At 39.2% G+C, this 20,409-nt stretch overlaps 1 protein-coding gene across 1 annotated transcript in view; it reads right to left on the bottom strand.

Annotated features, from left to right (window-relative positions):
• The window catches only part of SMS (spermine synthase), a 36,018-nt gene extending 16,138 nt beyond the window's left edge, over window positions 1-19,880 (bottom strand). The window contains exons 1-8 of the mRNA XM_014960386.1: window positions 19,753-19,880; window positions 10,254-10,347; window positions 9,436-9,500; window positions 7,762-7,937; window positions 5,779-5,933; window positions 4,774-4,863; window positions 3,836-3,950; window positions 3,290-3,369 (exon numbers count right to left, since the gene is read on the bottom strand). Of these exons, the coding sequence (XP_014815872.1) occupies window positions 3,290-3,369; window positions 3,836-3,950; window positions 4,774-4,863; window positions 5,779-5,933; window positions 7,762-7,937; window positions 9,436-9,500; window positions 10,254-10,347; window positions 19,753-19,820 (843 nt within the window). The 5' untranslated portion in view covers window positions 19,821-19,880. The remainder of the gene's footprint in view (window positions 1-3,289; window positions 3,370-3,835; window positions 3,951-4,773; window positions 4,864-5,778; window positions 5,934-7,761; window positions 7,938-9,435; window positions 9,501-10,253; window positions 10,348-19,752) is intronic.
• Window positions 19,881-20,409: the final 529 nt, after the last annotated feature.

The raw sequence follows: 20,409 nt of genomic DNA, 5'->3' as shown, positions 1-20,409 counted from the left end.
CATATCAGCAGATACATCAAAAGCTCTGATAGCTGTTTGCCTCAATATTAATTTTCCTTTTTTCAACACCCTCAGGAAGACTAAGTTGCCAGAATACACTGCTTCTATACTCTAGCCATTTCACTGGTTGTCAGTCAGCCACAAGCCCAAGTTCAAGCCACTTCAATTTTGTTTCTTTCTCATCCTGCCACCTTCTTGCCTGGGGACTGTGAAACTTGCACTGCACAGTTTCACAATGGCTTAAACCCACCAGGGCTAGTTCAGTAAGGCTGCCCTTTCTTCTTGGGCAAGCAGAGATGCTGGAGAGCTGAGTTATCTGCTTCCATCAGGACAGGACAGACAGCAGGATGGCACTAGTCTTGATCTCTGTTGGTTTCAGCTGACACAAAACCACCCCCCATACCCTGGCTGCAGCACAGTCATCACTCCAGCTTTCAGCACAAGCTTCTTCTCAGAATTTGACAGATATTTGACAGATACCTGTCCTCAGACATACATTTTACATACATTCTAATAAAGTGGGCTAGTCCCACTGTGTATGTTACAAGTATGACAACTGCAACACAAATACTTGCTCTGTCCAAAAGATACAGTGTTCTTTCAATATCAAGATGTCATAAATATTTCCACTATTAACAGAATCGAAAAGCCATTAAAAATCACAGTGTGATACAGTCCTTATTTCACATTTCAACCACAAGATGATTTATCTTGCCCATACAACCACAGCATTTTAAAATAAAGCACCACATTAAAGTTGCCAAAAACCTCATTCTATGAGTTTTGCATTTCTTTATAAACCTGTACCTTTATATACCTTGCTGTACCTTTACACCCTATGCTGATAGGAATGGAGATCATTCTATGAGTTTTGCATTTCTTTATAAAACTGTACCTTTAGACACCTTAGAAACCCTATGCTGATAGGAATGGAGTCCAAATGTGTAATTTTAGCTAGATTATTTCAGATCTTAACAGTATTATTTCAAAATGCTGTAGGTAGATGCTCCACACATCAGAAGACTAGTTAAGTTTGGGCATGATAAACGAAATAAAACCTCAGACTTGTACTTTACTCAGCCCTCTGCTGGCTCTTGTCATGCTTTTGTACACGGCTTTGTGGCATTCTGAATTCAGGATTATATCCAGAAAGTATCTTCAGATGAAAGCTATACTACAATTATATTATCCATGAGACGACTATACTGTAGCAAGTATACTAAGCTTAAATTACCATGGCTGCAGCACAGTCATCACTCCAGCTTTCAGCACAAGCTTCTTCTCAGAATTTGACAGATATGACAGATACCTGTCCTCAGACATACATTTTACATACATTCTAATAAAGTGGGCTAGTCCCACTGTGTATGTTACAAGTATGACAACTGCAACATAAATGCTTGCTCTGTCCAAAAGATACAGTGTTCTTTCAGATGTCATAAATATTTCCACTATTAACAGAATCGAAAAGCCATTAAAAATCACAGTGTGATACAATCCTTATTTCACATTTCAACCACAAGATAATTTATCTTGCCCATACAACCACAGCATTTTAAAATAAAGCACCACATTAAAGTTGCCAAAAACCTCATTCTATGAGTTTTGCATTTCTTTATAAACCTGTACCTTTATATACCTTGCTGTACCTTTACACCCTATGCTGATAGGAATGGAGACCAAATGTGTAATTTTAGCTAGATTATTTCAGATCTTAACAGTATTATTTCAAAATGCTGTAGGTAGATGCTCCACACATCAGAAGACTAATTAAGTTACGGACATGACAAAAGAAATAAACTTCAGACTTGTACTTTACTGAGCCCTTGGCTGGGTCTTGTCATGTTTTTGTACGCAGCTTTGTGGCATTCTGAATTCAGGATTATATCCAGAAAGTATCTTCAGATGAAAGCTATACTACAATTATATTATCCATGAGACGACTATACTATAGCAAGTATACTAAGCTTAAATTACTTATTTTTAAAGACTTGCCTTAAAAGCTTCATACACAAGGACAAAATCTTACTTATGACTACATAAAATACTTCACAAAATGCCAAGCATTGTAACAAACATATTCAAATCTTCAAAATCCATTCTGCAGAAGCCAAACCAGTGACTTGGCTTAGGAGTGGATAGCAAGCAAAGAGAGCACATTTGCTCCCAAATGACTAATTTTCTCATCCCATTGCACCTCTGTCAAATTCTTACACCTTTATGGATGACAAATTTTCATGTCTTACACTCTACATTAGCTTAAAAACCATGTATCTGTTTATAAAGTACATCTGCTTTTCCAGTAATTGCTTACAGCTAAAATATTCTGTAATATGCCTAGCTGATTCTTGAAATTATGCTTTTAAATTCAAAGATATAAACGCTACCAATTCAGCTGAAATAATGAAAAAAGACAAGTCAGTTAGCAAAGCCCAAATTTCATGCAAAAATCTCTAAGGTGTCGCTAAAAGGAGAAAACCAGCTTGCCAGTAAGCCTTGAGAAAAGGCGGCTCAGGGGAGACCTTATCACCATGTTCCACTATTTAAAGGGTGGTTACAAAGTAGATGGAGATTCCCTTTTTACAAGGAGTCACATGGAAAAGACATGGGGTCACAGGTACAAGTTACTCCTGGGGAGACTTTGAACTTATCACCATGTTCCACTATTTAAAGGGTGGTTACAAAGTAGATGGAGATTCCCTTTTTACAAGGAGTCACATGGAAAAGACATGGGGTCACAGGTACAAGTTACTCCTGGGGAGACTTTGAATAGACACAAGAGGAAAATTTTTCACAATGAAAACAATCAGTCATCAGAACAGTGTCTCCTCAGGGGAGACCTTATCACCATGTTCCACTATATAAAGGGTGACTACAAAGTAGATGGAGATTCCTTTTTTACAAGGAGTCACATGGAAAAGACATGGGGTCACAGGTACAAGTTACTCCTGGGGAGACTTTGAATAGACACAAGAGGAAAATTTTTCACAATGAAAACAATCAGTCATCAGAACAGTGTCTCCTGGGAAGTGGTGGATTCCCCAACATTGGACACTGAAGATTCAGCTGTACAGAGTGCTGGGCCATCTTGTCTAGACTGTACTTTTGCCAACAAAGGTTAGACTAGATAGATGATCCTTGAGGTCCCTTCCAACCTGTTATTCTATGATTCTAGTAGATTTTTAGTTGGTTGTTTTGGTTTTAGCTCCTTCCTTTTTTTTTTAATAACCTGAAAAATGCAGATTGCAATACATATACAGCAATACTTTTTCACACCCAGATATCGTACCTGTGTGAAGTATTTTCCATCTTGTTTCAGGACTTTCATTGAGAGGTCAAGAATCAACCGCAAAAATTCCCACGTGGAATCTGCATACAGAATATGATTTAAAAACATAACAGCACGTTACTGGCTTGTTCACTAAAAAAAAAAACAACAGTAAAAAAGTCCACACAACCCATATACAATGGTAATGATAATGGGAAGTATCTTTGTTTTTCTTCACAGTAATTTTCTAGATGTTTCCAAGAAATTATACAGTGAGGAAAAACTTACTGGACTGTGCACTCCCTGAATACTTTCTCAAGAATTACATGAGTTCAAATTATTTTGGAATAAGAGCACAGTTTAAGAAAGTCCTAGGCACTTGCTAAATTTCATTTGCCAACAGTCAAGAAGAACAGATGTGTTGCCACCATTCCTTTCCTCTCAGATTTCTATTAAAAAGGCAAGAATCAAAGTAATTTTTGTTGCAAACTGCCAACTATTATGCAGCAGAGGGGCAAAAAAGTGGAAAATCCTCAGAAGTTTAGGAAAATAAATTAGAAGATTAACCTTCTTCTGGAGATGTGGAGATTGGAACAGCCGTCAGATCATTAATTACATAATCAAACATCCTTCCTTCTTTGGCATACCTCTTCAGTACGGGAATACAGTCTTCAATTAGAACCTGTAAGAATTAAAAACTGTAGCTAGTCCTCAAAATACCCTAAAACTGATCAGGTAAAAGGAACAAATGTAGGAATTCAGAGGAGGGGGAAAGTACAAAATTAAATATGTGTTTGATTTTAGACTCCATTTTCAACTTCTTACATCATATAAGAAGGAGAAACAGTTGTAGAAATTATGACAATGAAAACACGAGCACTGCAGGACTGAATTTCCCAGCTCTGTCATTGACTGCTGGGTGACCACCAAACGGTAACAAGAGCTAGCAGTCCTCCCACATACAAGTGAAATAAGATATTTGTATGAAGGGCCACTGACTCATGCAAAGTAGCATGTGATTCTTCTGTTCATTTTTTGCATGCTTTTTTTAGCTCACACCTGTAACCTAGCACCCGTGAGAGCCTTAAGGAAGAGTAATGAAAACAGAAAGATTTCTAGTGAAGATGTCAGATTACGCCTGGGCTAGTTTGTAAGCTCTGTCAGATGCAGCATGTAAAGACCTTAACTGCAAGGATGCATTAATTTTTTATTTTTATTTAATTTTTAATATACTAGCTCACATTGCTTAAAAGCTACATATAATTATTTTTAAAAGAGTTCTAAGATGGTGAGTTAAAATATTTTGACTTTAATGTATACTTCCAACACAAATCCCACTGCTAGCTATTAAAATTTACAAGTGTCATAAAAAAGGAAAAAGCCTTTCCCAAAATTAAGAAAAAATCAGGAGACTTTTCCCCAAAATGTTGCCATAGCACTCTTCCAGGTAAGGATGGCTGTATTTGAAATATTAATTGCAATGAAAGAAAAAAACAAAGAATTACCTGATAGCACTCTCCTTTCAGATTGTCTAAGACATCTCCACATGTTTTACGCATGTACTTTTTACACCCGTCGATCACCATTTGGTCAATGTTTGAAGCTGGTTAAGGCATTTTACATTCCAGAAATAACACAGGTAGTAGTTTCTATTTCTTTAGAAAGAAATTCTCAAAAAGGTGACATTCACAAAGGAACAGTAAAATGTGTATCTTGGTATACATATTGCAATAACCAACCTTATGTGTTTGCCTCCAGATCCAGCCAGAGGTTTAGGAAGTGCTTATTTTTGTTTCAAAACAGTATTTCTCGTACCTTAGGTTACCATTACTGTGAAAGCTGAAAACCTGAACAATAGGCTGGTGTATTTAAAAACCCTATAAAGCTAAACTAGGTTAAGACTATAATCCACATTTTTAAAACAATTATTTTTCGTTTCTAGCAAGGGAATCCCAAAGCCTAGGATGATCAACATTTCATATGGCAAACAATGATTTACATTACAAACTATTTGAACTAGAGAATGTTGAAAACTTGATTTGTATCAGTATTTTTAAGACAGGATAAGAGTTGGTCATTCTGCCACCAACACAATTCACCAAGTCTTAACATTCCTATTGTTGCTCCTAAATTTTTGCTTCTGTTTATTTTCTTTACAAAAACAGGAGAACTCAAGAAGGCAGAACTCAGCCCAAACTGCAGACTTGACAGACCTGTCATCTGTTATCGGAGAAAATCAGTCTCACAACAGAAGCGTTCCTTTCCAGATCTATGTAAATGGCTACTCCAGAGTGACAGTATGGATTTGGAACTTGAAAGTACACGCTACAGAATGATGCACAAATATGTAGCCACGGGGTCTCCCTAAGCTGACAAAAAGAAATTTTCATTTTAGACCCTATCACTTCACACTAATCAGAACCTGACAGTTAACTGTGCTCAATGCTGAGACATCAGCAGAAAACACAGGCTGAAAAATGTTGAAACATATGTCATTTGTCAAAGGATATCTCTACCATAGTAACCATCTTTGGCTTCAGTTTGACTATCTCATATAGTATACCTCCATCACCACCTCCTAGGATTAGCACTTCTTTCCCCGTGTAGTCTTCCTTTCCGCTGCCCATTATGGCTTGAGTATATGCCAGGTCACTCTCTGCCAGATCTGAATGGAAGGAAGAGAAAGAGTTGGATAGAAACATTACATCTTTAATTCCTCTCACTAATTGGTATTAATGCAAAGGTGGTATAATACAGACCAAAGCAAGAGCATGTACAGAAAGAAGCTAGCTTTTAGAGACAGTCCAGGTAACAGGAGGTTGGTGATTTACCAAAGCTAATGAGGTGCTCTTCAGAATCCCATATAGGATTTCTCTAGTTCTCAATGCAAACCCAGCAATGGCTACCTCAGCATTACCAAGTACCATGAGCCAAGAGAAACCAAGTTGTAGTGCAAAACAGTTAGCACTTAGGACTTATGTCCACACTTGATACTTCAGTGGGTTTTTACCTCAGACTAGCGTTGCAAGAGACAAATCAGGAGGTTTTTGAAAGCACGCTCTGGATCCCAACCAAAAAGAGCAACCTAGATGCACCCCAGTGGATGCCTGGACAGAAGCTAAGTATGACCATTGATACCTAACTGCTGAAGGGCCCTGAAGTGTGCCTTCTGCTGACTTGTTCGCCATTAGGTTCAAAGCAGGCAGTAACATTTCTAAGCTGTAATAACAGACCTGATCTAGAAGGGCACGGTTTTGTGCAGCAGCACACCATGGCACATTCTATCATTCTGCCTGGCAATCAGCTCTCTGCTTCTAAGTGCACAATAACAAAATGACACAAAGCAATATTTTAAAATCCCATGGAGGTAAAAAAGTAATGGCATACTTTCCTTTATATGAGGCACATTGTGACAACATTCAAACAAAACCTCACATCCATATGAAACTGATGAAAAATTCTGGCTAGAAGTGTTGAATACCTAATTCAGTGATTTCAAATACAATTCTGAATTAGAAAATACCTTGCTAATGAATTCAATAACAACACTTTTCAGCTGCCACCTGCACAGAAGTCCCCCTGACAGTTGCAGAAAGCTAACTGAATGGTTAGAGGTATTTCTGGTGATTTCAAAAAGCTATAGTAAAATTCTTAATTACTCTGCCATTAGACCAAAATTAGGTATTCTATCCCTAGACAACAACATCCCTCATTTACCCCAGTCAGTACTTTTCAGCATAATTACTGAGAGATTTACAAAGCACACTCCTTGATGCCTACATTTTCTAGCAAAAGGCATTCTTGTCCAGCTTAAATGAACAGTATCCCATCTTCTCCCAAGTTCACTTCCAAAAATACAAAAGATCAGCAGGCACAGAGTACCAGACAAGACCCTCCCATAAAGCCTGGGTCACTCAATGTAAGAGGTCAACTGAGCATTTTGAAGATGACAGAGTCAAAAGATGCTCACCAACAAAGAAGCTAAATGGGTTAAGGTACAGCTGGCCTGTATCTCTACCTTAAGAGAACTCAAGGGAGCAGCAGGATTATCCACACACACGCACACATCAGCTCCTAATTCTTATTATTTCTTTAGAATTACACTGCGTTTTGAAGACTGACAAAGTAGCATGTTTTACTGTCAAAGAGAAGCCCTTAAGAGGTTGTACTTACAAGAAACAGGTAAAAGCTCATACAAAAGAAAGGGCTAGAATAAGCTCTGCTAGGGAAGACTCTGACTTCTATTCTCCTGTGCCACCTTCCACAGCTAAGACAACAACTTTGGAAAAATAAGAAATTGGTGTTCGTACTCTAGATTTTACATTGACCAGCCTTTCTGATTAAAATACTTTATACACAGGAACAGATATATGAGTACATGCATATTTGTAGCTTCCAGCATCAGAACCATGACCCTTACTAAAACTGTGCCATAGCAAAATTCTAGCAAGTGGTGTTTTCTATTTCACACAAAGGATCCTCAAGATACTTACTAACATCCCCACTGAGGATAAGAATATTCCCAAACTGTTTTGAATGCAGAATTTTAATATTCTGAAAAGGTGAATCTTCATCATAAACAACTTCATCTATGTCATACTCCACCAGGCGCCCATCAGCTGTGGGCCAGTATCTATCGATGACACCCCCTCTCAAAATGGCTGGCAATCTAGAAAGAAATAATGAGGAAAAAAAAAGATTACAAAACATTTGAGAATGTGTGGTTTTTGTTTTTTTAAAATTCCCCAGTATCTATCGATGACACCCCCTCTCAAAATGGCTGGCAATCTAGAAAGAAATAATGAGGAAAAAAAAAGATTACAAAACATTTGAGAATGTGTGGGGTTTGTTTTTTTTAAATTCCTTCTAAACATCCTGTGGATTCACCATAATAAAGAATTATACTTCCAAGAGGGATCTAAGAAAACTTGCAAGATGTAACACTCAACAGATATAAGAAATATATCAGCCATGTGTTAATAATACATAACTTGCTAAGACACAGGTGAAATATATATGGTTTCTCTTTATGACAACTTCTACACAATGTGCATGTGAATCTATCTCTAATTAAGAATCTATCTCTAATTAAGACTTTTTTTTTTTTCCCCCAGGAGAGCGTAGCAGAAGACCAGACATGGACAAGCTTCTTCTAAATGCACTAAATTCTAAATTCTCAATAAACACTTCAGAAATACTTTCTACTCTCAGTGAGCACAAGATGGCAGCACATGGTGAGAGGAAGAGCCTCTATTCACTACCTCAGGACAAAAAAAGGCAGAAACAAATTTCCCAGCAGCATTAAAAAAATCTCAGATTCACATGGGATTGGAAGGGACCTTTGGAGATTATCTAGTCCAACCCTCTGGAGCTGCGTGTGTGCAGCTAACACCAGCAGGATGCAAAGCAAATCGAAAAAAAAAAAAAAAAGTTGAAGGGTGTGTGACAAGATCCACGCCAGATCCACCATTCTAGAAAGTTCATCTTCTTATACGAAGGCAACTGAATAAATCTAGATCACTTCAGGCAGATTTTTGCTGATCCATTTTTAAAAGTTCTTATCATAGGGCTTCCACAAACTCCCAATATCATATTTCAGTATTAAAATATCCTCAAAGAGAAAGCTTTTCCCCCACTTACACAAGATTATCTATACTTGTACACTGTGTGCCAGGTGAGGCTTTATCAGGACAAAGTAAAGCAAGATAACTACCTCTCTGTGTTTTACATATAACTGTTCAACACAAAAAATAATATTCAAGGTGTAATGCCACTTTTCAAATAACCAGTGGGATGTGGCCCAGAGGGTATGGTTCATGCCCTGACCTATCCCCCTGCCACCCTTGGCTCCCCAGCTCTTCCAGAGCAGTCTGCTCCTGCTTCCAAAGTTGCATTTCTCCCACCATGTCCTGCAATCATTTGCAGCAAATTAAAAGAACTAATCCTTGCACAAAGTAACAATACTGAAGATGAAGCTTAACAAAATGACAAACCTTGTGGTACCTTCAATTCTGCAATAAAACAATTTTAAAATATCAGGGGAAAAACCCCACGTGCATAAATTCATACTCCTGGCTATTCATCACAGTACAGCAAAACATCATTTGCTTATTATCTTTAGCAACTATGCAGAGAAGCCACATACAGAAGCAGATGTAAGAACTTACCGTTTCACCCTTTTTATATTACCATGAAACAATTCTTTCATTCTTTCTTCTACTTTGTTTAGAAGCTGGAAAAAATAGCAAACAAAAGAGGTGGAATTTAGAGGTGATCACTCAATGTAAAAATTAGGCTACTTGGAAGGCAATAAAAAGTAGCACCTGCACTGAAAGGCTTTGAAATGTAACATTAGAAGCCTATAAGTAACTAGCTGGTCATTTTAGCTTTGTTATTAGCAAGAATGTGCATATTATAGCAGCTGTCATCACTGCATTTATCTGTCCTCCAGGGTAACGTAGCCAAACCTTTCAGGCACAGCCAAAGAGGGAACACAAGAACCCTGTAAGGTTTCATTACCAAAGCAGTGGCCTATTCCCCTGCAATATCCAATTTCCAGAGCTTTCGTATCAGGAAAGATGAAATTATTTTTCTTTGTGGGGAAGAAATTTGAGTATAGAGGCTCCCCATCTCTCAGGTTAGAGACAGAAAAAAGTCATGCACTAATACACCAGGTTGCAGGTTGAACATCACTTTTCCCTCACTGCCCTGAGACCTGAACCCTAACCAAGGCTACTATGTCTTTACAGCTTTTATAGTAAAGAACACAAGGCCCAGGACATGCCAAAGAGAAAGAATGTGTGTGTGCACACGCACTCATATGTGTATGCAGCTACGTTAGGTGTTACTACTCCTCATATGCAAGCATTCAGGTTTAAACTAACTTTGATATTTAAAAATCTTTCACTGAGATATATTTTGACAGACCTGAAAAGGAGCTCCCCATGCAGTTTAATAAGCCCAATAAAATAAGCATCATTCATACCTGATCAACTTCCTCTCTTCCTTTTGTATGATCATTGAAGCTCTGCAGATCCACCAACACTAATCCATGAGGGTGAATTCTCAAATTGGCAAAACTACAAAATAAAGAGAGAGACAGTGATAACGATTTTATTATCAAAAATCAGAGTGAGCGAGGAAAGAAAATCTGAAACAAGTTAAATTGAAAACACATATTTATTTTTCCAGCTGTCTGTAACTTTTTCTATAGAATTCTATGATTCTGTGTTGCCAGTGCCAGCTTCTGTCTTCCTCTGCTAGTAATCAGCAAACAGGAAGTTGCAAGAGTATGCCAGGCACTACTTAACTAAAAATCAGCAGGGAGCAAGGCAGTGCAGCAGGGTGTTCAAACCAGAACAGCTAAGGTACAAGGGGAAAATACTTAAAGAGCTGAGGCTAGTAGGAAGTACAAGGCTAGCTTGACCAGGTGTGTTGTGTTGGTTTTGTTTTTTAATTGAAATCAAGCCTCAAGAAAACAACTGGATACTTTCCTGCCCCTCTATTTCCCTTATCACTTCTTGGGGTTGGATTTTTTGTTTTGTTGTTGTTCCTTTTTATAAACTTTATAGCAACTATTCACAGAGACAGCATGCACATTCAAAGCTGAATAAAAATTTGTGAGCGAGAGACAGTTAAGTGTCCTGGAGCAAACCACGGCTTTGACTGTAAAAGAAATTAAAATAGCAAATTCTCATTGATGAATACAGATGCAAGACGGACAAAACTCTTACTGAATACTGTATTTATTACAGGAGCGTTTAAGGACCAAAGAGCAAGGCTGCACCATACTAAGTGTTTAGTGGACAAATAAAGGACCTTTAAGAATTTGCAACAAACAAAAGATTAGGAGGATGGAGAAGGACACAAGAAAACAGAGTAGCAGAGGCTATCTTTCCATAGTGGAGAGAGGACAAGACAAAAAGAAACAAGGCTACAAGGGAATTACGTAAAGGAAGGACGGTGAAACATCCAGTGAAAGAAGGGGGCAGAGAAAGGGATGGGAACAGGAACAGCTGAGGAAAGAAAGAAGAATGTTCGGAGACATAAATTCATTAGGACAGCACAGAGAAACCCCAGGTAAAGCTGTGCACAGTTCTCTGAATGCCCCCTTCTCTGCTTGTCTGCTCTTAACAGCCCACTAGGCCTCAAACGCAAAACACAAACCAACTGTTGTCGAGACAAAAAGTTGAGGTGACCTCCCATCTCCCCACAACCCCCACCTCTTTTTGTCCCCTTCAGAGCTCCTTTCCTAAACTGTCCACCTCAATATGAACACCACCCCTCCCATGGTGGTGAGAACTTTGGCCAGCAGACACCCTTAGCTGCAGTCAGAGGGAAAATCCTGCATACTCTGTATTATCTGAAGATTATAAATTTTGGTAACTGCAAAATGATCAAATCGGGAAATGTGCTGAAGTGATTAAAGAATAAAAACACCCTCACTAGCTTTGGACAGCAGTGATCTGTAGCTGTGCTGTGTTTACAGTTGACAGAAAACCAGATAGTCACCCACTTCTCTTCAAGAGACTAGCCTGGGCAGTGTCAGGCTCTCCTGAAGCCTTTATGCACGGGTCTTGCCTTCAAGAAGAAAGATGTTTCTACACAACACGCACCTGCACACAGTGCTTCCCCCTCCCAGCTACCTGCAGATTGTCACAGTCTGCAGTGACCCTCCCTACACCTCAGCGATTGTCCACTAGGTGTCCTCCTGACAAGTGTTTTTGATTAGCAACCAGAAACGGCTGTACTCCCCATGGCCCTTACTTCGTCATGTGCCCAACAGGAGAGGGAAAAACAGTCAGGCAGAAGCGTAAGGACAAACAGCACGACTCCAGGAGATTTTTTTTTTATTTATTTTAAAAAAAGGAGAGAAAAACAAAGAGCAGAAGCCCTCTAGGTGGAAGCACTGGTCACTCCAGCAGGTTTTGGACACAACCATTCACAGCGAAAAGGGACGTTTCTGGTGAAGTCAATGGACCTGGCTCCAGGCCCTAAGAGCTGCGGCAGGACAGACAGAAACCAGCGTCTGCAGTTCATGAGACAGCAGTTACCAAGCTCTCTGAAGGCTGGCACAGCGCCAGAGATATCTGCACTGTTAGAAAAACTTCTCATCAGTTTACTCCCATAGTCCAGGGGTGGGGTGGCTGTTTACAAAAAATAAGCAAGTGATTTATCATCCCATGACTTCAGTTCCCTTTTAAATCCCTTTCCTACAAGAATCACATCGCTGTCATGAGATTTGACAGCTGACATTGTCTACGCTTCCCCTGGGACTGCATGAAGTATGTGATGTTACTGCCTTTGCTTTGGGGTCTTTTTTTGGGCGAGAGACGAAGAGAGGCACAGAGGAAGGTTGCTCTGAAGAGCACGACCACCCAACTTCACACTTATCAGAAATTATGTGATAACATTAGACTACAGAAGACAGTAACACTGCAGAGCCATCATACATTTCGTCAAATTGTTACCTCTGCTGAAATAGTAGGGTCCTAACACCTGTGGAAGGAGATGAAAGGCAGCGACCATACTAGAGCAGTGTAGTGGGGCAAAAACTCAAGTTTTTAGCACCTGGCTGATGATCTCAGCTAATTTATGGTAAACAACTCTGAATGAAATTCAAAATTCTGAAAGAAGCTGATAAACATCCAGGCTGGTTATACCCTGGTTACAAGTCACTTGGTTAAAAGTTACTTGGTTAGAAATTAACACCCAGAAGAGTTAAAATGCTTGTAAAGATTTAAACACACCGCAAACAGTACAAGTGTACATCCAGAAAGGCAACCAGATGAGGAGCATTAAGGCAACAGCAGAAGGCCAAGGCTGAACCCACAAAAGACTTCACTAGCTTCAATCAGTAGAGAGCAAAGGTAATGCTGGCTGTTGTTACTTTACACTTGTGTGCTTGTAGAATGTATGGATGTGGGTTTTTAGCAGCAGCTCTTATATTTTCTGAGGGAGGTCTTTAAAAGACCATGATAATACAGCTTCCATTTTCTACCTATGAAAATATAGCAAAGACTACTTTACAATCCAAATGAGAGAAAAAACCTGTAAAAAAAAAAATGAAGTTTTCTTCAGAAGTCTCCTCTCTTGCATGTTGTCTTAACAAAAAATTTAATTCTTGTTTTCAAAATAAAACACCTGCCGCACCTTTGCTGTGTGCTTGCATGGACTTTCACAAAAACAATGAGAAAAAGGCTCAGGCAGGAATGATCCTCTCCTTCACATTAGGTAAGAATATCTGCACATGAGAAGTGGCCCCCACTGTAACAAGGCCCCACTTGTTGCTGCACCTGCATACCTGCCCGGTCTTCCAGAGCAGTACTCAAGCTTCATGTGCTCGCATGCAAATGAGTCTCAACTACAGAAACAATTCTATTGAGGGCTGCATCTTGCATCAAGAGCTGCATCTTCCCACCCGAACAACAGGGAACACCAGATGTTAAGAAATAAATCCCTATTGCACAAATAAAAAAAAAAGTAACTGAAACCAAGAGAGATTTTGGATGAGCAGTATCTTTATTTAAAAAAAAACACAACCAGAAGCACTGGATGAGCAGTATCTTTATTTAAAAAAAAAAAAAAACCAACCCAGAAGCAGGGAGATCAACACATGCTAAGCCAAAATGTATATCCTAGCTTAGTTACTTGTACTGAGGAGTAAGAAAATACATTCTCAAGTGTTTGTTTGAGAAATTACTTCCCCCACCACCACACCCAGGGAATAGAACTGGATAGACAGAGAGCTACCTACAAACCCCTCTTCACCTGCCAAAGCTTTTATCTGCTGACAGACTAACTTTGAATCACTACAGAATAGATGGAGTAGTTCAAGTATTTGAAAAATAGCTTGCCAGTAAAAGCATCACCTTGAAATTAAAACTTGCTTACACTGGGAAATCTCAAAATAAATAGAAGAAATCATCATGACCTTGTTTCAATAAAACATTCTTTTTTTTAAATGAAAATAAATAGAAGAAATCATCATGACCTTGCTTCAATAAAACATATTCTTTTTTTTTTAAATACTTTTCATTTTAATTACTGAGTACTTTAGGAACATTAAGGAAATAAGCAGCCAGTTTTTCACTATACTATTACTCCTATTCTCTTTTTAGAAAATAAGGAAATTAGAACTGTGGTAGCTTTCATTGTTTTAACCTGCTGCTGATTCCTAGCAACTGCTTGCTATTTTTCAGCCCATTTTTGCTCTCTGGGTAACTCCATGAAAAAACTACAACATTTTAGCCTGAAACAAAGAGCTGAGGAACGTTCATCCCGCTCCTTTAAAATATGCTGACTAGCATATAGAATGGTTAGCAAGTATCCTGGTTTCTTTCAAGTGCATACTGTGCTTTCAAATTTGGTATGAAAGGAATATCAACAAAGCATATAGTTTTAGTCATTGCTAAGGGATGTTTATATTACAGAGGACTTGGTAATATAGAAGCCAAGAAGGAGCATAGACAGGAAAACTAAATGGCCAATGGAATATTCAGTACCATAGACCTAATGCTTGGTATGTACGTGGGGCTTGGCAGAGGGTGGAAAACTAAATGGCCAATGGAATATTCAGTAACATACCAAGCATTAGGTCTATGGAAGTGGGGCTTGGCAGAGGGTAGAAATTGGCTATATCTGCTCAGGTCAGGCTGGGCAACCAATTCACCAGGAAGCAGAACCGATTTGTGTCTTGTATATTCTTTTACCATTGTTATTCTCCTTCATTATTGTTCTACTAGTGTCTTGTATATTCTTTTACCATTGTTATTTTCCTTCTCCATTATTGTTCTATTCAACTGTCTTTTCCCTTTCCCCTCCTTTTCTCCTTACCCTTTTTGGGGGTGGGTGAACAAGAGGTTGCATAGTCCTAGCTGCTGGCTGGGGTTAAACCACAATACAATAAAGAAAAAAAATAAAACTACTCACCACTTCCTTCATGGTGTTAACATATCCATTATCATCTCAGTGACATATAAACCTACTTCAACTGGGTAAATCTTGCACTGTTGTGAACAGTGAAGTCAAATGCCAGTAGGATTACATTTCTTTAAACAGGAATTCAAACACAGAACAGAAGCTAAAAAGTGGTTTGTGTGTATAGGGGAGGTCATAGCTTTTCTACAAGATAGTCTTCTACTGTGAGTCTTAAGTTTCATGAAGAGGGAATGTGGATGCACAAAGTTCAAGAAAAACCACTGCTAAGTGTACACACTATATAACAGAAGAGGACTTGCTCACAAGCAGTGATACTATCAGAATATAGCAGTAGTTGAAAAAAAAAAAAACCAAACTCAGTGATACTATCAGAATATAGCAGTAGTTGGAAAAAAAAAACCAACAGCTTCCAAAGATCAGCTTTAATATTTTCTCCTTAACCAATATTTAAGAACTTCTTTTAATCTGTGAAAATATACTGGGCCCTATGACTCTGTACATTAAATGAGATAAAGACTTCACATTCCTAACACTTTTTTTTTTAAACTGTCCAGCCTAAACTAGAATAAGTGACAGTCGAATAAAGCACGCTGATAAAAGTGACCCTGAAAACATTCTGGGAATGATCTGAAAACACTCAGGTGAAGAAAGAAGACTCCTGAGGCCCCAAAACTCAGAGATGGGAGTTCCTCTCTTGCATGTGCTACTGTTCCCCTATTCAGCGTTTGAGCAAGGGGGGCTGGAAAAGCAGAGACAAGTGCATCCATCCCCATCATTACAGACAGATACTTCAGTGGCTCAAGTGAGCCATTTCCTGCCCTGCTCTATAGCCTTGTGTTGACAACCCCATTAGTAAATGTTTTCAGCTGAACTTCCCTCAATTAGGTCCTTTGTCAGAGTCAATCACAAAATAAATGGACCAGGTAGAGTTGCCACATGTGACTTTTGCTTGCTTAACTTCAGACAAAGGAAAACAGGGATCTGTTGCATTGGTAATGACAACAGGAAAGCACAGCTTAATCCCCAAATCAGCTCCAATTCGTTTAACAACCACAGCCCTCCGCAGGGCTGTTCACACGGTATCTTTGTCATAGACAGTTTTGTCAACAGCACTGCCCACAATTCAGCAATCTGTAACACGGGACACCCTGCAGGCTACAGGTCTCCATTATCTCTTGCAGACTTTGGATTGTAGACACTGTTTAGCAATATATTCCTATCTCATCTCAAACATTTTTTTCTGGGATTAGTACCCAGCTTGTTGTATCAGCTGCACATCTTTGTCTTGCAATGGCTCAGTCATCTTTGACTGCTTAAAAATGTGCTTGCATGTGCAGGCTCACAGAATCCTCTATATGTTCACCAGTCCATTCTTACTACTCATTAAGTGTTCTTTTCTGTTTTGTAGGGTTTTCTAACTGTCCAATCTATTGGTTTTTAAGTGTTTATACCCTCATTTGTTTCAGTTAACTGAAAAGCCATCAACTGACATTAACAGAAATGTCCTGTTTAAGGTTGCCTTAAAAAAAAAAAAGAGTACATGCCGTTTCTTTAAATGATCTTAAAACTCAAGAAAACAAAACTGCTAAGGTCCCAAAATTCACAAAGTTCTCCTGCACATGCTACTGTTCCCCAATTAGGTGTTTTTTTCAATGGGCCTGGCTACATACACAGAGAAGAGTAACTCCACCACTTCAACAGTAATTTGACCAGCAAAGAGAGTAATTTGCAGGGAAATAAATCCAGTATGCTCTGGAGTTCCAACAGCAATGAATATACTAAGAGAAACCAATAACCATTCTTTATTAATCGACATTTAGCACTGCACCAGAAAAGAGCCAGCCATTTGCAGAGTGAATGATCGCCTCTTATTATTCAGCTCTTCCATGCATGCTTGTTTTTCATTCTTCCATTTTGAGGCTCCATCGCAAACTGCAATTCCTAATTATGCTTAGGATGCTCTCCTGGATAGCTTCTCTTAGAATCCCAACTACTCCCAGATCCCTGTTGTATCAGAACTCTGAAGTCTTATTTCATAAGGGTTAAGTCTCATTATCAAACATAATTTTGAACTGACAACACTTGTACACAATTTAATATTAAGCTTTCAACAGTAATTTGATATTAAAACTAAGCTCAGCTAAAGCTTTTTGACAGTTAACCACATTTTTGTTGGGGAGATGATCCATAGTTGGATTAGTGATACAGTGAAGTGCAGTACACATGGGGGAACAAGGAAAGGCAAGGTTGCAACACGTGCCTATTTACAGGGAGAATGGGAGACTCCTACATGTCAAAAAAACCATGTCAAATGGAGAATGACAGAGCAAGTCAATAAGCCTGTGCTAATCAGGAAAGGCGAAAATGGTGCTGCAGTAGTAGAAAGCCCATTCATGTCTTGTGGCCACCTCAGTATTTAGAGCATCTTTAAGTCCACATTTTTTCCTGAAACTCAATATTCTCTATCATATTTCTCACTGAGTTGAGGAGATGAATAGCACTAGTCTAAGATACCTAGCATATGATGCTATTAACCAGATGAGAACCAATACTTGCCTAGACAGGTTGCACTCAGTGTGGAGGGCTCAAGGAGCTGAGCTCCCCTGAGAACAGGTAGGCCACCTCCATGATTACACCATTTAGCCCCAATCCTGTAGTCTCAAGACTGACATTTCTCCCTCAACCCACCAACTGCCATATCAAAGCATCCAAAGCAACAGGAGGGCTCTGCTGCAGTCACCAGGGAAGTATTTTACATCAGGCTGACCATATGAATTGCATGCCCTGAAGCACGACATGAGGGTTATATGTAAGAAAAGTAAGGCTACTTGATTACTTGCTACAACTGCTTGACAGCAGAAGCAGCCCAAACCATGCAGCCTCACCAGCACTGCCTTTTGGGAGAGGTCTCTGGAACAAGCCAGCCCAGGACCCTGCCAGCTGACAAGCTGTTGATGTACCCCTAAAAAGAAATCCAGGAAGCAAGCTGGAGGTCTGCAGCAGTACAGGTGTTCAAGCGATTGCCCTTGCTTAGCATAAGAAACAGTGGCAAGAGGCATCTAGAACCAAGACCCAACTTAACACACCCTCCCTTCTTTCCCTGCAGGAAGGCCACTAGGCCCACCTCCCCCATCATCTTCTCACAACAGCAAGAATGCTGGTGCAAAAGCCTAAATTGCATTTAGCAGCATAGTGAGAAGCTAGATGATTCAAGATGTCATGCTGCTGGAAAGCAGAAGACCAACAGCAGTAACATACACAGGAAAGAACTCATTTAGAATCAGAACAAGTGCTCAGCAATTACTGAAGTTCATCTACTACAAGCAGCTTTCAGGAAACCGCATTCTATTCTCCCCATTTATCTTTACAAAAACGAGAGACAAGTATAAAAAACAAATAATTTTTATCAGAAGCAGCCAGTGTAACCTTTGAAAAGCTGACTGAAATACACTAAGAACTTCACAGAGCATGAGTAGCAAAGATACAAACATACAGTAACAAGTTAGTTGGCGTGAGTCTAATCCTAAGTCAGGCCCTAAGATTACCAGTGTAATTTGTCTACACCACTTTTATATATATAAAATACATATAGAGCTGTATATACAAATATGTTCATACACAGTGAACATACAGAGACATGAATTCCAGCAGGCAACACCTTTACCTAGGATCTGATTTTCCTGCTTAGATGTATCAGTTTTCTCTCTATATAGTGAGAGAGAGTGCACTGATGTAACTGAAGAATCCTTAGGTAATTCTCATGTTAGGTGTGCAGCCAACTGAGTTGCTTAACAAATCAATCAGGAGAAGAGAGCCAACCAATTAAGGCTTAACTCCAGTCCTGTAGAACACTGAAGTAGGTATTTACACAAAAACAAGAGCAGCAACATACACAATAAGTGTCAAGAACAAGCAGTTGAATAACTGGAAACAAATGAAGTTTTTACTAATAAATAGGTCAGATAAACATATACAGTAATTAACTAACCCTGACACTGTAAAGCAGCTTCAGTAATTAAAGTGAATGTGGTTTTGCTCACCAGTTTATCCCAGTAGATTCTGCTTATGTGAGTGTCACTAACGACACCAACCACCTTTGACATGTTGTTAGTTACTTCAGTAGCTGCTTGAGAAGTTAAAGTGCATTATAAAGTGTTTAAAAGCACATACAAGACAAATTTTTCATCATTCACACGCTCAAGTTAGACTTGAACACAGACACATTCAGTTGCCCTAAGAATTACATATAACTGACTTGAGCCACCCCGCATCTGGAAGGACTGGCTCTGAGACCAAGACACCATAGAATGTTACTGTATCAATGCAGCCCAGACTGCCCAATTCAACTGTTCTGATATCCAGACTGCAAGATGACATAAACAACATTATCAACAGTATTCTGCTTTCAGTCACTTTATACACAATGCTGGTAAAAAAGTTTGACCTGCCTGCACCCCAGAAGGAGATCCAGTACAGGAAGAAATAAATATTTTTAAGAGAGGACAGAGATTTAATCTATAGGAAGGAAAAGAAAATTCACTCACCTGCCATTTTTTGTGATGTAGGTTGCTAAATAACCATGGTCTTCCCAGTTATGAACTGTTTCTGTCATTCCCTGCTCCTGAAAAATGGGCTGTAGAGCTTTAAGAATGGCATTGCAATCAGCTGTAAAATTAAGAGAAAAAAAGAGTCAGTAAGGATTTTCCACTCAAATCAGTTCTGCCTTTTTTTTAAGGCTGCAGAGTTTTTGCTGGCAGCCTGGAGTACTTTTTCTTTGAGTTCCCTCTGAACAATAGGTTTCATATACCTTCTCCCTTCCTTCCCCTCCCCCCCACCCCGTCCCCAAATATATTCCTCTGTGTATGGGGATCCAATTTTCTTTTAAATCAGTCTTTACCCCAAGCAGAAGTGTCTATCTACAATGGATGTAGTAGGAGTACTTTTATATGGCTACAGTTGGTCACCAACTGTATCACAACCCAGACAAGTCCCTACTCACGCAGTTATTTTTTAAATCACTTAATTACACAAACAACCACCCCAGAAAGAAACCACAGCACTGACAAGAAACTTCGCTTCCCTGCCTTACGGCTCACCATTTTTTTCAAAGGTATTGGAAACCAGACAGGGCAAACTACCCCATCCAGTCTGCCCTATAGAAACATCCTTTTTTGGACATCCAGGATAGAGAAAGCCCCCAG

Source organism: Calidris pugnax, unplaced genomic scaffold (assembly GCF_001431845.1).
Source record: "Calidris pugnax isolate Ruff unplaced genomic scaffold, ASM143184v1 scaffold188, whole genome shotgun sequence".
NCBI classification, from domain to species: Eukaryota; Metazoa; Chordata; class Aves; order Charadriiformes; family Scolopacidae; genus Calidris; species Calidris pugnax.
The sequence above is the reverse complement of the archived record's forward strand: the minus strand, read 5'-3'. Positions and strand labels throughout refer to the sequence as shown.